The sequence below is a fragment of the Geotrypetes seraphini genome, chromosome 8 (genome assembly GCF_902459505.1).
Source record: "Geotrypetes seraphini chromosome 8, aGeoSer1.1, whole genome shotgun sequence".
NCBI classification, from domain to species: Eukaryota; Metazoa; Chordata; class Amphibia; order Gymnophiona; family Dermophiidae; genus Geotrypetes; species Geotrypetes seraphini.
The window spans coordinates 141,686,135-141,700,479 of NC_047091.1; the positions used below are offsets into that span (position 1 = coordinate 141,686,135).

At 44.6% G+C, this 14,345-nt stretch overlaps 1 protein-coding gene across 1 annotated transcript in view; it reads right to left on the reverse strand.

Annotated features, from left to right (window-relative positions):
• Positions 1 to 14,345, reverse strand: part of NOC4L (nucleolar complex associated 4 homolog) — a 36,716-nt gene that overhangs the window by 11,468 nt on the left and 10,903 nt on the right. The window contains exons 4-10 of the mRNA XM_033953535.1: positions 7,078 to 7,185; positions 6,784 to 6,933; positions 6,589 to 6,691; positions 5,165 to 5,199; positions 4,934 to 4,984; positions 3,800 to 3,911; positions 809 to 869 (exon numbers count right to left, since the gene is read on the reverse strand). Coding sequence (XP_033809426.1) covers positions 809 to 869; positions 3,800 to 3,911; positions 4,934 to 4,984; positions 5,165 to 5,199; positions 6,589 to 6,691; positions 6,784 to 6,933; positions 7,078 to 7,185 — 620 coding nt within the window. The remainder of the gene's footprint in view (positions 1 to 808; positions 870 to 3,799; positions 3,912 to 4,933; positions 4,985 to 5,164; positions 5,200 to 6,588; positions 6,692 to 6,783; positions 6,934 to 7,077; positions 7,186 to 14,345) is intronic.

Sequence of the window (14,345 nt, forward strand, 5' to 3'; positions counted from 1 at the left end):
TTATGTCATATATATAAGATGGAAAGAATATTAGCCATACAGAAAGGACATTTTAATAAATTCAAAGATGTTTGGGGACCATTAACAGATTATTGTAATGAGTAAATAACACTTTTCCTTTATTTACATAAGTGTAACTGAGAGGGTGGGGGCGTGGGGGGTCTGATTTTACATTATGTACTTGGATTAGTAGAAAAAAATATATTATAAGTTATACATGATTACATATGATATGGTAAGGGTGGGAGGGGGATAAATTTCATTAATTTAAGATGATTGTAATAGAAATTCAAGTGATGTCTGTAAGTTTGTAAGTTTAAATGTTATTTCTGTTTACACTTGTTGTAAGTTGTAAAAATGAATAAAGAATTTAAAAAATAAAAATAAAATCATTACCAAAACCTCTGTAAAAATAAGTTTTTTTTAAAAAAGAAAGGACCGATTTTTTTGTTTGTTTTTAAACAGATAAAGTTTTAAAAACAGTCCCTCATAAGAATTAAAGTTCATGTACAAAGCTCTGAAACATAAATTCAAGGCCATTACTCAAAGCTTGATCTGACACAGACTTCCAAGGAAGAGATCTGATGCATCCAAAATGCCTTGGGTCATTTCTTAAAAAGTTTCTCCTATAACAGTCTTTTTTTACTTTAACTATTAACATCACAAAAATAGAGCTCACAAATGGTCATAAAATATGCTTAAATCTTGTTTTGTTCATTATCTGAGAATCTGTAAGGAAAGGGACAGACTGTCAAAGCAACTCAGGAAAAGTTGAGCTAGGGAGACATCAGAGGGAAGTTTTACATACAGATTGTGTTGATGAATCAGGACAAACAATCCATTCAAAGCCAGAAGACTTATTGCACCACCTAGGCAAGAGAATATTGCAAATCATTATAATAAATGCTCCTCTCTAGTATAAGCCTACGATTTTTATTTATTTATTTGTTTTAAAATTTTATATACCTTCTAAAACTAAACGGTTTACATGGCTTACATACACAGTGTTAAAATGACAACAGAATAAAAACAAATGAATAAAATACTCATCTAATAAAAGTAAGGTTACATACAATCTTCTAGAAAATAGCATAGAGTGGATGGCAGGGCTCTTGGATAATTCATCAGTTTTAGCTAAGTTAGTTTAAAAAAAAAAGACATCTATGAAAAGCTACGTCTTTAGTAATTTTATGAACCTACCCTTTTCACAGCAGTTTCATATCTGCCCCACTAAGGAGTTCCAGAACTTAACTCCTGCACAACAAAAAGTCATTTTACCTGTCTCAACAAGTCTTGGATTCACAGGCGTCTTCAGTAAGGCCAAATTCTCAGAACGCAGAGATCTTATTGGTGTATAGCTGAGTATATTACTTTTAAGCAATTCTGGGATGTTTCCATACAGGAATTCATGACAAATCATCACTGCTTTATATTGGACTCTGGAGGTGACCGGAAGCCAATGGAGTTTTTTGAGATATGGTGAAATATGGTCATATTTAGACACAGACTAGCATACCACTATAACCATGAAGTGCATCACACTCTTCTACCACGGTCTCAGAACTGGAGCCTACGCATGGTATTTATATCACAAACTCGAGTGATCAGCGTAGCAATTTAGCTCCCTGCTCCAATCATTGACCGCGGTCAATGATTGGAGCAGGGAGCTAAATTGCTACGCTGATCACTCGAGTTTGTGATATAAATACCATGCGTAGGCTCCAGTTCTGAGACCGTGGTAGAAGAGTGTGATGCACTTCATGGTTATAGTGGTATGCTAGTTTGTTTCCATTTATAATTTACTACCACTTGGGATACTTATTTATAGATCATATTTAGACACACCCATTATCAAACATGCTGCTGCATTTTGTATAACCTGCAGTGCTCTGATAATCATTTCCTCTTGTGCAGTCAGGGCAGGAGAAAGATGTTATTTTATGGCACAGAGTTCAGACCCACTCTAAAGCAGATGTGAAATCTGCAGGTACTTTAGTTATCTGTGGCACTACCTGCCCCACATTTTCAAAGGAAACTGCTTGAGGCCAACAGGGAGTTTAAACTTACCCCTGAAGAACAAGACAGACAGAAAATATCCCAGATACAGAGCCGTTTAAAATGCTGATAATAAAGCTGATTTCACCAGAAATCGTATCATTTAAAACGTCCCTGGGAGCAGCTATCAAAAGATAACCAGTGTCTATAGGACACAACCACTCCCCCTGCTGGTTACTCCCTCACAGCGTCAGAGCCACCTTAAGAGATGTGGCTCTTCCGTAAGGGTGAGTGAGACAGGAGGGAAAGAGTCCAGGAAGTAGCTACCAGGAAGGATAAAAGGCAGGGCCAGAGGAAGGTTGAGAGGGCCTGGGGCAAAAGAGGAAAGATTCTAACCTTACACCTTAGCTTCAAACACTGGACATGCTGTTTGGCTGAGGTAAGCCACCTACTTTTTGCTTAAATACTGTGAACCCTGTTCTAGGGTCTGGCTGCCTAACTAACTAAAGACTGTTGAACCCTGAGTTTGGGACGTGGCAGCTGCTGACCATGGATTGCACTTTAGGCTCTGCAATCCCAGGCCCTTTCCACGCTTTATCTTTAAACTAAGAGACTTTGCTTCTTTCCCTGAGCCTGTGAAGTAACAGGCTCAGGGTTTGTGAACCAATTAAACTTTTGTTGCAACTTCAGTGAGTGTCCAGGCTGTATGTGTACAGGTTCTACCTTAAATAATTACTTTACATTAGTGATTTCTATTCCGCCATTACCTTGCAGTTCAAGGCGGATTACATAAGATGTTATTTGGACATTTCCCGTGGTATTATGGAGTGGAGCGGGTTGCTGTTGGGGATTGAGATGATTCTTGGGGATTGGGAATGTTGGGGATTGAGAATGGGGATGTTGGGGATTGTTTGTCTTTAAGGATTTCTTGAATAGCAGGGTTTTTATTTCTTTCCTGAAGGTTTTGTAGTCTGGGGTCATGATCAGTAAATTGGAGAATTGTCAGTCTAGTTTTGCTGCTCAAGTTCATTTTTTTTTCATTTGACGTTTCTGACTGGAGGGTGCGTGAAAGAAGTGTGGGTTCTCCTATGTCTGGTTGTGGTTGTTTGGATTAGTCGGTTGTTCAAGTAGGCTGGGCAGTCTCCGTTTATGGTCTTAAATAGTAGACAGTAGAATTTGAATAGTATTCTTGCTTGTATTGGGAGCCAGTGTGAATCGAGGTAAGCTGCTGTGATGTGGTCGTGTTTCCTCAGTGAGTAGATAAGTCTCAGAGCTCTTACAACAAGACTGTGAAGTTGATCTAATGGACTGACAGTACAGCAAATAAAACTTGTAGTCCTCTGCACAGAACTTCTGCACTTATGGGCTATAAGGTGTTAATCCTAAATCCAGGAAGGAGGTAGGGGGCTGAACCACACCAGCAAAGGTAATATCACATTCAAGCCCTTTACATAAAAAAAATTATATGCCGGTGCTTATCAGTCTTTCTGTGGCAATGATCCCATTTATGCAGTCACAGAAAGTGACCTGGGTGGGTGTGTTTATGGAGGGCCCACCCAGGTCGCAACCCCAAATAGATTTCATGACCCCACTTGGGGTTTCAACCTGCAGTTTGGGAAGCTCTGTGATATGCAGTCTATGAAAGCAAATAAGACCACCCAGCATCATTGTCGCTTCACAGAAACTTGCCAGCAGTACAGGAACCCATCAGGTGAAGCAGTGGTGATAGAATAAGGCTGCTCTACAGTATCTTGCTGCAGAGAATGAAAATATCATAAGAATCTTTAATGTACACACCCCTTACCTATTTCATATGCGGCTGTGAGGAAGTCAATCATGAGAACAGGTTTGCTCATGTGAGGCAGGATGGAATCGTGCAGAATGACAAGCACCTTTTTGTATAGGCTGGTGGGCAACTGAACAAGGCAGAATGGCAATGTGTTAATTTTAAAATACTGCCAAAGGGCTGTAGAAATGTTAGAGATGACACAGACATCCCAAATTAGGATAAAACAAAACAGGCTAGAAAACTCACAAAACTTACTCTGAGCACAGCATTTCATCTCAGCTAGAAAGCTTACCAGGACCTGCTCCCTGCCAGGAGAATCGGCCCACGGACTGTTGCCCTGAGAGCCATGAATTCTGCTCCCTGCCAGAGGACTCAGCCAGTAGACTGTTGCCCTAGCAGCTCATTTGGAGTCCTGCTTTGTCATCCCTTCTGCCAATGACTATCTTTCACCTCTACTAATGCGCTGAACTGTAGAAAGTGTACAAAGTGGGGAGATACATTGCTCCTCTTTTAGTTGAGGAGGAAGACCACAGAGGCAAATGCATAGAGAGGGCAAGGGAGGACATTTTTCATGGAAATCTACACAGCATTGTGGAAGAGGTAGGGAAAAGTTAGTCAAACTAGTCACTAATAGAAGCTATATCTGTTCTCTGAGCTCACCAACAAATGCATTGCAAGAACTTTGATTTAAGCAGCGAGAACGTTTTGAAAAGTTACATTGCTAGCCTCTGCTTTTGTTTTGGAAGTTACAAGCCCGCTAACAGAAGAATGCCAAATTGCCTCCATGCTAACAGCCTGCACTTTTACACCACAAACAAGTTAAAACATGTAGGCCTGGAATATGGCAAACGGTTCCACTTCCCTTATTGCCAATGTTGGCATCACCCTGGTTTCCTGGCACATTTGTAAGGAGCCCTCCTGTGGATAGTTCTGACTGAATTAATTAGGAAGAAGCACTAAAACCTCAGTAAAGACAGGTTTATACCATATTAAAAGCAACTCCATCCATGCAACAGGCCCCAAATACATGTATAAGAACAGACACAATAATGACACAACAGGTGCTTTTCTAGTAATGAAATGTTTCTAACAAAAACCAGAAAAAAGAAACAACATATTGGGAGGGTCCCAAGAGAACCAAAAACTCACTTTGTGTTTGAGAAAGCCAATCCACATCCTTTCAAAGGCTCGTCTATGCTCCTAAAGGCAAAGACAAATACCAGAATAAAATGGAGGTAATCATTATTTTGTGATCATCAAAAATAATGATATCCAAAATTGTAAAGCGAAACCTATACATTATCGTTCCAGTTTTGGAGATGATTTGTAAGATTTAGTAAATTAAGAGAAGCGCCAAAGAGGCATACAACTGGACCTCACCTTCAGTTTTGTGACTTTCCACCCCTCATGATTAGCTTTAGATAAAAAGAAAAAAGGTGAAACAAGTCATTAAAAGGGTTTTTACAACAAAGAGGGACATTCAGGCTAATGACCAAGCCTCCTCATAACAATACTGGACTGGAGCACAAAAAGATTCAAGGTAATGGAGAAATTGAGATCTATGGTAATGGAAAAGGTCCAATAAGATTAGTGATAATGGTAAATAAGATTAGTGATAATGGATTTACTGAATCTAAATACTGGAATTCCCAATATTTAAATGCATTAAATCTAGTGGGGGAGGTAAATCATTCCCAGACTGTGGTGCTTACACACTCCTAGTTACCTCCTTCTTCCACAAAAAAAGTATAATTTGGCAAAAGCAGAGAACATCTGTAAATATATTTAGGCTCCCTTTTGCTGGGCCATGGTAGAGGTTTCTACCACAGCCCAAAGCGCTGGATGCTCCGACGCTCATAGGAATTCTGTGAGCATCGGAGCATTTGGCACTTAGGGCTCCTTTTGCTAGGCTGCAATGGCGGTTTTGGCGCATGCAGGATTTTAGCGTGTGCTGAACCTACGCTACGTGGCTAGAACTAACGCCAACTCAATGCTGGCGTTAAGGTCTAGCGCGCACTGGAACCGCTGTCGCAGCTTGGTGGAGGGAGCCCTTAGGGCCGTAGTAGAGGCCTCTGCTGCAGCTTCGTAAAAGGAGGAGATTAATGTTTTCCCAAAATTAGAAACTAATGCCCCCCCATTTTCATTTTATTAAAGAACTATAATGGCAATGTGATTTTAATTATGAAACAAACCATTTGTAATATGCATGTCAAAACGTGTACACCATGATGTCTGCCGTTTTTTAGTAAATGAAACCTAAGGAAAACTAAAAATATATGGGACAGTTTACAATAAAAGTATTCAGGGCTGCCATCCAGCTGGGTTACGGTGCTAAATATATGTTTAAAAATATGATGACCACAGAGTTTCAGTATTAACCCGATAAGATGTGAGGGTAGATAAAAACCTCAAGGTTCATGTGGCCTGCCTGTTTTCTTTTCTAGTCTATAACTCATTTTAGTTAGGTGAGTTTAAACTGCTCTAGGCATCTCCCTAGAGCTTCGACAGATGCCTGAAATGTAGGCCTGAAAAATGCTATGTGAATTATCTGTTTCACAAAGAACCAAATCAGTGCAATTTGTCAGGAAAGACTGGGAAAATGTTCACAATAATATCACACTGTAATTGCTTATCAATTTTTGATATATGTAATTACTATTTAAAGACTGTTGTTGTCAAACGTGATTTTCCAAAACCTCTTGCTTCCACGAATAATCTCCTAACAGATTAACTGATGCTATCTAGAGCAGAACTGACAGGAATGTCAAGAAAGTTTCACCACTTCATTAAAAATCTCCACTGACCTTGCTGCTTCACCATGAAGTTGTTCAGCTCATTCTCCTGGTTTGGCATGCTAACAGATGAGATGAGAGAGAAGACATTTTGCTGATATACTGGAAACAGAGCCTGAAAATACACGAAAAGAAGATGAGATTACTGAAATCTCTAAAAACTGAAGGTAATGCAGTGATTATTTTGAGTTTCTCCATCCTGCTAACCTCCTTTGACTTCTGCATCACACGTGCAACATTATCACTGACCGATGTCATTACATAGTATCGCACATCATCATATTCCAAGAATTCCCGGAACCCAGAGATCAGGAGGGAGGAATCGTCTTCTATGTGGAGTAAATTCTCCACAACACCCTTCCAAAAAGATAAAATAAAACTGAACTTTAAAAAAATACTGCTGTAGTAACATCAGATTATGCTAGAGAGAAATGCATATTGTAGTTTTTCAGAGCTGTCTCCAGAGGGAAATGATGTTTGGTGACAAGTGTATACCCTTACCTTTAACAGCTCTCGGGGAAAGTTGTAGTTTTCCTCCCAATCTACTTTAACTAAAGGGTACTTCCCTTCCAAACTAGCAAACTTCATGAGAGTACACATCGCCAATTCCTAGAAAGAGAAAAGCAAATAGAGCCTGGTAGAGAATGACATGGAAAAAAATCTGTTTCCATCACTGCCCCATCACTGGACCACCATCCCCTTCACTGCCCTGTCCCCGCCGTCCCCTTCTACAGGGCGGTGGATGGCCTTGTCCCCATGCCCGCAGTGAGCACTTTTTCCCCCCCACCACTTCGGCGGGCTACCCGTGGATAACTGCCACCTTGTTATTCTCTAATGCCTGGTACTACACTGCTAAAGATTTTTCTCTTTTATTTCACTGGTACTAGTTTGGTTTCCCAAAATAATCAGCATGCTTGTCCCATCACTCTACTCTACCTCCACAAATCTCTCTTGATCTAGTTCGTCATATCTTTTACTAAAACTAAAATTGGCCACACTGTATTTACGTATCCGTTTGATGTCTGCAAAGTTCTGATAAGGATTACCATAAAAGGTTCCTTATTCACTCGTATTCATGACATAAGAATTGCACTACTGGGACAGACCAAAAGATCCATCTAGCCCAGTATCCTGTTTCATATAGTGGCCAGTCCAGGTCCCAAGTACCTGGAAGAATCCCAAAAAGTAGCAACATTCCATGTTACTTAACTTCAGGGAGAAGCAGTGGTTTTCCCCAGCTTATAGATTTTTCTTCCTCAGATTTGTCAAACTTTTTTTTGTGTGTTTACCACATCCTCTGGCAATTAGTTATATAGCTTAAATATACACCAAGTGAAAAAATATCTTCTCCCATTTGTTTTAAAATATACTACTTAGTAACTTTGAAACAATAAAGGGGATGTAACTGAAAGGGCACATATATTCATATATTCATAACTGGTTTCAAGGCTTCCTTAAAACTAGAACATACAGAGTCAAATCAAAAGACATTCTATCTGAACCATGGTCCAATCCATGCGGAGTACCACAAGGTTCTCCCCTCTCTCCCACACTTTTCAACCTATTCATAGCTTCCCTAGGCACCACCCTGGATGCCCTAAATATTACTTCTTTCAGCTATGCGGACGACATAACCATCCTCCTCCCATTCGACATAAACAACCCAATCTCCTCAGAACGCCTGAAAACTATATTGGAAACAGTGGAAAAATGGATGACAGATCACAAGTTGAAGCTGAACTCTGACAAAACTAAATTCTTATTACTAGAGAAGGACAAGAAACCATCCCTAACAGAACTGGAAGTAAACTCAATCAAGTACCCTATACAAAGCGCCCTCAAAATCCTAGGTATACATTTAGACAGACGCTGCACAATGCAAACACAAATCCAAAAAATCACCCAAAAAGCATTCTTCACAATGCGAAATCTAAGAAAAATCAGAAAATTCTTTAACAAAGAGCAATTCAGGATCATTGTCCAATCCCTTGTGCTAAGTATTGTAGACTATTGCAACAGCCTCTACTTACCTTGCACGACCAACACAATAAAAAAACTACAGACCATCCAGAACACAGCCCTCAGACTCATATACTCACTCAGCAAACACGACCACATTACCAATGCATACCTTGAATCCCACTGGCTACCAATAAAAGCAAGAACACAATTCAAACTCTACTGTCTCATTTTCAAAGTAACCCACGGCACGGCACCCAGTTACCTAAATAACCGTTTTCACCACTACCTCCCACCAAGAAGAAGGAGAACACAGAACCTTTTCACCTACCCACCACTCAACGGTACTCGTCGTAAGAAACTTTACGACAACCTCCTGGGGACACAGGCAGCTAAAATAGACTCTGACATCTCAAAATTACTGACCAAAACAGACATAAAAGAGTTCCGCAAAGAAATAAAAACATTACTGTTCAAAAAATATCTCCCATCACTCTAACCACCACCCAATGACCTCTCAATCAACGACTTCGGAAATACCCACCTATATTATCTTTTTATCTGCGATCTAGAATGTACTGTAATTCTGCCACACTACACCCGATTCAACTGATCGAGCTAACATGTATTACCTCTGTTAAATGCATTATCTTCCGTTATATGTATTATCTTCTGTAACAAGTATTATCTTCTGTGAAATTGTAGTATCATAACTCATTACTGTTCCTGTAACTTACTCTTATCCTGAAATGTAACTCTACTGGAATATCCCAGATATTTCTATATTGTAATCCGCCTAGAACCGCAAGGCACAGGCGGAATAGAAATCCCTAATGTAATGTAATGTAATATTCTTTGTAAGTTTTTCTATTCCTGCTTGTGTAAAAGGAACTGCTTAAACAGTTATCATTTCACCAAGAAAAAACCACAGGGACTTTTCTTTTTGTGTTCTGAGCTCTGTGTCCCCATTTTGTTCTGTAGTTGATGTGTTTTGATAAGAAACATTTGTTGAAAAAGAAACATTGCTAGACCTTAGACAAGATAGTATTATATGCTATAATGGAAACTTCCCATTATTCCCCCCCCCTTATGTTTTCTACCTTTTTCTAATTGCTTTTATGTATCCTGTTACCATATATGGTCTTTCCTACAGTCATATGCTAATAAAACTGACCCATGTGAAATGCTATAAAAGGTGTATGCAGTACTCTGAAGAGAGAGAGAGACATCTTTTTGCCTATTTGCATGTGAGTTTGTGTGTGTGTGTGTGATTTCTTTCTAAAGAGGTGTCCCCGGATGCATCTATAGTCAGGACAGCAGAACAAGGCTAATACAAATTGGGACCTGATCGTTTCAGCTGGGAGGATTGTCCGGAAGCAACTCCCGGAAGTTCAGCGAATACCCCTCTCCGACAACGGAGAGGACCCACGCATCCGAAGTGATGCGGGTCCAGGCCAGGTAGAACGCCCGGAGGGGCGAAGTCCGAAGCGGAGGGGGCCTGCCCCCTTCCGCTCAGCCAGTCAAAAAGACGGCGCGGGCTTAGACACAGCAGGTGTCTGAGGCTTAGGGGGAGCCCGCTGCTGCCGCCGAGGAGGCGGACGAGAGAAGGCAGGTGTAGACTTCTGCAGGTACCGCCGGGGCGGCAGCCGATACACCTTCGAAGGAGTGGGCTTCGGCTTAGGGCGCACCAAGGACGCAAAGGACCGCTCATGCTCCGAGAGGCGCTTAGTGGCCGCCTCAATCGAGTCGTCAAAGAGCTCGTTCACCACACAGGGGAGATTCGCTAAGCGATCCTGAAGGTTGGGGTCCATATCAACAATGCGAAGCCACGCCAAACGGCACATGGCAATCGCAAAGGCGGACACTCAAGAGGAAAGCTCGAAGGCATCGTAAGCGGCATGAAACAAATGCAGACGAAGCTTTAAAAGAGAGTCCACCAGCAGCCCAAACTCCGCACGACGAGAGGCGGGCAAATCACCCTGAAAAGCAGGCAAGGACTTGACCAGGACCTTCAGATACGAGGTGAACGTGAAGGTATAGTTCAAGACCCGGTTGGCCATCATGGAATTTTGGTAGAGGCGTCTACCAAACTTATCCATGGTCCTCCCTACCCGGCCCGGCGGGACAGCCGCGGAGACCCTAGAGCAGGGGTCTGCAACCTTTAAGATATAAAGAGCCACTTGGACCCGTTTTCGAAAAGAAAAAAAAACTTGGAGCCGCAAAACCATTATAAAACAAATCTTAATGCTATATACAGGATCACTAAATTGAAAATAAAATCATTTTTCCTACCTTTGCTATTTGGTGATTTCATGAGTCTCTGGTTGCACTTTCTTCTTCTGACTGTGCATCCAATCTTTCTTCCTTTCTTTCAGCCTCCTGTATGTTTCCTCTCCTCCAGACCTCATTCTCTCCCCCAACTTTTTCTTTCTGTCTCCCTGTTCCCCCTTCTTTCTGTCTCCGTGCCGTCCCCCAAGCCACTCGGTTTGCTGCCACCGCAATCGGGGAACAGCCCCCAAGCCACCGCCGTCCCAAGCTTTCCCTGCAGAAGTGTTGCGCTGACCAGCATTCCGCTCCCTGACGTAGGAGAGGAAGTTCCGGGCCAACAAGGCATTTCTCCTCATTCCATCCAGCCTGAGCCCCATCTCTCCTTGATCCAGCATTTCCCTTCTGTGTCTGTCAGAATTACCATTCCACCTATTTTCCAGCATCACCCTTCTTTGTGTCTATCTCACTTATATCCCTATCTCACCACTTTTTCAGAATCTTCATGTCTCTGTCCTTATCTTTACGCCATGTTCACCATTTGCCCTTTCAATGTCTTTATCTCCCCCCACACACTTTTTCAGCATTACTTCTATGTCTCTATTTCACCTCCTCTTCATGTCCCCTCTGTATCTCTATCCTTATTCAGTAGGTCCTGCTTACTCTTTCTCTTCTTTGTGTCACTATCTCCATTTTCAGCTTTCCCCCCTTTTCCTTTGTTACTGCACCCTGTAGCTAGAATCTTTCCACCCTCCCTCCACTACGGCCCAGCCCAGTATGAAATATTTCCTTTTGTTTCCCTCCCCTCTCTCTTTCTCTCTCTCTTCTCCTCCCTCACCCACGAGTCCTGCATCTGGCCCTCTCCCTTCTACCTGCACCTGGCAACACCCCCCTGCTCCGCGGCTCTCTTCAGCAACTCGTCAGCAGCAGTGATCAAGACAAGCTGCCGACATCGAGGCCTTCCCTCTACGAGTCCCGCCTTTGTGGAAAAAGGAAGTTGAAACAAGCGGGACTCGCAGAGGGTAGGCCCCGACGTCAGAAGCTTGTGTCGATCGCTGCTGCTGAGTTGCCGAAGAGAGCCGCGGAGCAGGGGATGTGGCCGGAAGCAGGTAGAAGGGAGAGGGAGATAGGAAGGCTGTAGATCTCCGGAGCATGACACCGACCCCGGCCAGGATGATTTCTTTTTCAGGCGTGCACCTTACAAGTCCAGCGTCGCGGCGGGAAATAGCTCAGCACTACACAGATGAAAGCCTTGCTTGCTGATTGGTCCGGCGGCACAGCGGGGCGGGGCCGCCGGACCAATCAGCAAGCAAGGCTTTCATCTGTGTATGTGCTGAGCTCACTGCTCAGCATGGCTATTTCCCGCCGCGACGCCGGACTTCTAAGCTGCATGCCTGCGTGACACACTACCGGAGCCGCAGCAAAGGTGGAAAAGAGCCGCATGCGGCTCTGGAGCCGCAGGTTGCCGACCCCCGCCCTAGAGGGATGAGACTTCTTCAGGGAAGACTCAACCAGCAAAGACTGGTGCGAAAGCTGCGCCTTCTCAAACCCCAGGCATGGAACAGTCTGGTATCTAGACTCTATTTTGGACGGAATGGAAGGACCGCATAAGGGGTCTCCAAATTCCGGAAGAAAGCCTGGCGCAGAACCGGATTCAAAGGGAGCCGCAAAGACTCCCAAGGAGGACAAGGGAGGTCCATCTCCTCCAGGAACTCCTTGGTATACTTGGGGTCGGATTGGAGGTCAAGATTGAGCGCTCTCCCCATGTCCTCGACAAATCTTGTGAAGGAAGATGGGCGACCCTCCGACCGGTCCTCAAGAGGGGTGGTCGAGCGAGACTGCAGCGCCGCCTAAAAGGAGGGCGAGGACTCTCGAGAGTAGTGAGGCGGCCTATCAGTGTCACCACGGCCAGAACCCCAGGATGCTCCACTATAGGAACGCGGAGGGGTCGAGGACCACCTGCGCCTCCAGGACGCCCGAGGCAAAGACCCCGGGGTCCAAGGCACCGAGGTCTGCCGCCGAGGCGACACGCCTCGGGACACAGAGGGGGAGCCTCTCAACGCCCCAGACCCCCGGGGCAGAGCCCCGGACCGGCGACTTAAACAATCGGGGGTTGGACAAGGACAACTCCGAGACCCGGAGAGCCTCAGTCCGGAGACCCGGAGACCGGCCCCACCTCGGGGGGTGGGGGGGAGTCCCGGGGCTTCTTCGCCAAGTGGCAAGACGGGTTCAAGGCACGCCCCGATTGGCGCTTTGACCTCGGGCGCCCCACAGGCGAGGAACACCCCGAGTCCCAAGGCGAGGAGTCGGATGAAGAAAGGTGCTGAGTCCGACGCACCTTGCCCTGAGGGGCCTTGACAGGACGCTCAGGCTGGTCTACCGGATGCGAGGTCGGGGTCAAACGGGCCAAAGCCGAGGAGAGCTCCGAGGATATCAAGGCCCGCAGCATATCCTGGAACACAGGCACCGAGACCATCAAAGGCCTATCAGATGCAGCAGTGCATTCCACCGAGGGCAACCTCGAGGATGAGTATTCCCTGGAGGCAGAAGCACGCTTGGAGGGCTTGGACAAGGCCGGAGGGAGCGCACTCCCACCATGGACGATCGGAGACTCCAAGGCTGGCTTCCTCGCCAGCGCTGACCCTGAAGAAGGAAGAGGGGAATTACCTGGAACCGAAGTCTTCGAGGCCGAGGCCGATCCCTTCGAGGTTGAGGTCTTAGCCAGGGCCGAGGTCTTCAAGGCCGATGTCGAGGCCAAGACCGGAACCACCGGCTCTCCAGCAAAAAGTTCAGCCATGCGGGTCCGACGATGACGCAGGGCACGAGTCTGAAAAGTAGCACACCTGGGGCAAGCGTCGGTCAGATAGTCAGCCCCCAGGCACAAGATACACCACCGATGCGGGTCGGTGATTGACAACAGCCGATCGCACTGGGTGCACTTTTTAAACCCGGTAAGAGGCTGGAACATAGAGGGAAAAAACGGCCGTGGCTGAGCGAGGCCAGGCGGCCACGGCAACCCGGAAGCCCCCGGATGCCGAAGTCCAAAAATCACAGTTGTTGAAGTTTGGGGTTTTTTTGAGACGAAAAACCCGAAGGCAAAAAGGCTCACAGCAACTTCGAGATAAAACAAAGAAGCTGCGGTGCTAGAAAGACACGAAAACACGGAGAGAAAAACGACAGGGCTTTCTGGCTCCGCGGAAAACTAAGAACTGAAGACCACAAGGAGGGGATGCGCCCTCTAGTGGAGCGGGAAGGCATGCACATGCGTGGTGCAGCACCAGCAAACTTGTAATCTTCAATCAATCCACATGTCGAGAATATGCTGCCTTCTTGTCCTGGGATAAGTAATAATGCATATAGAATTTAATTCCACATCTGAGCTCAAGGTGGTTTACAGACAGACACACAAAAGTTATTTCCCTAAATGGATGTACAACCTACGTTGTACCTGAAGCAAAGTCTCTCTATCATACCATGGTGCGACTTCACCTTGAATACTGCATTCAGTTCTGGTTGCTGTATCTCAAAAAAGATACAGTGGCATT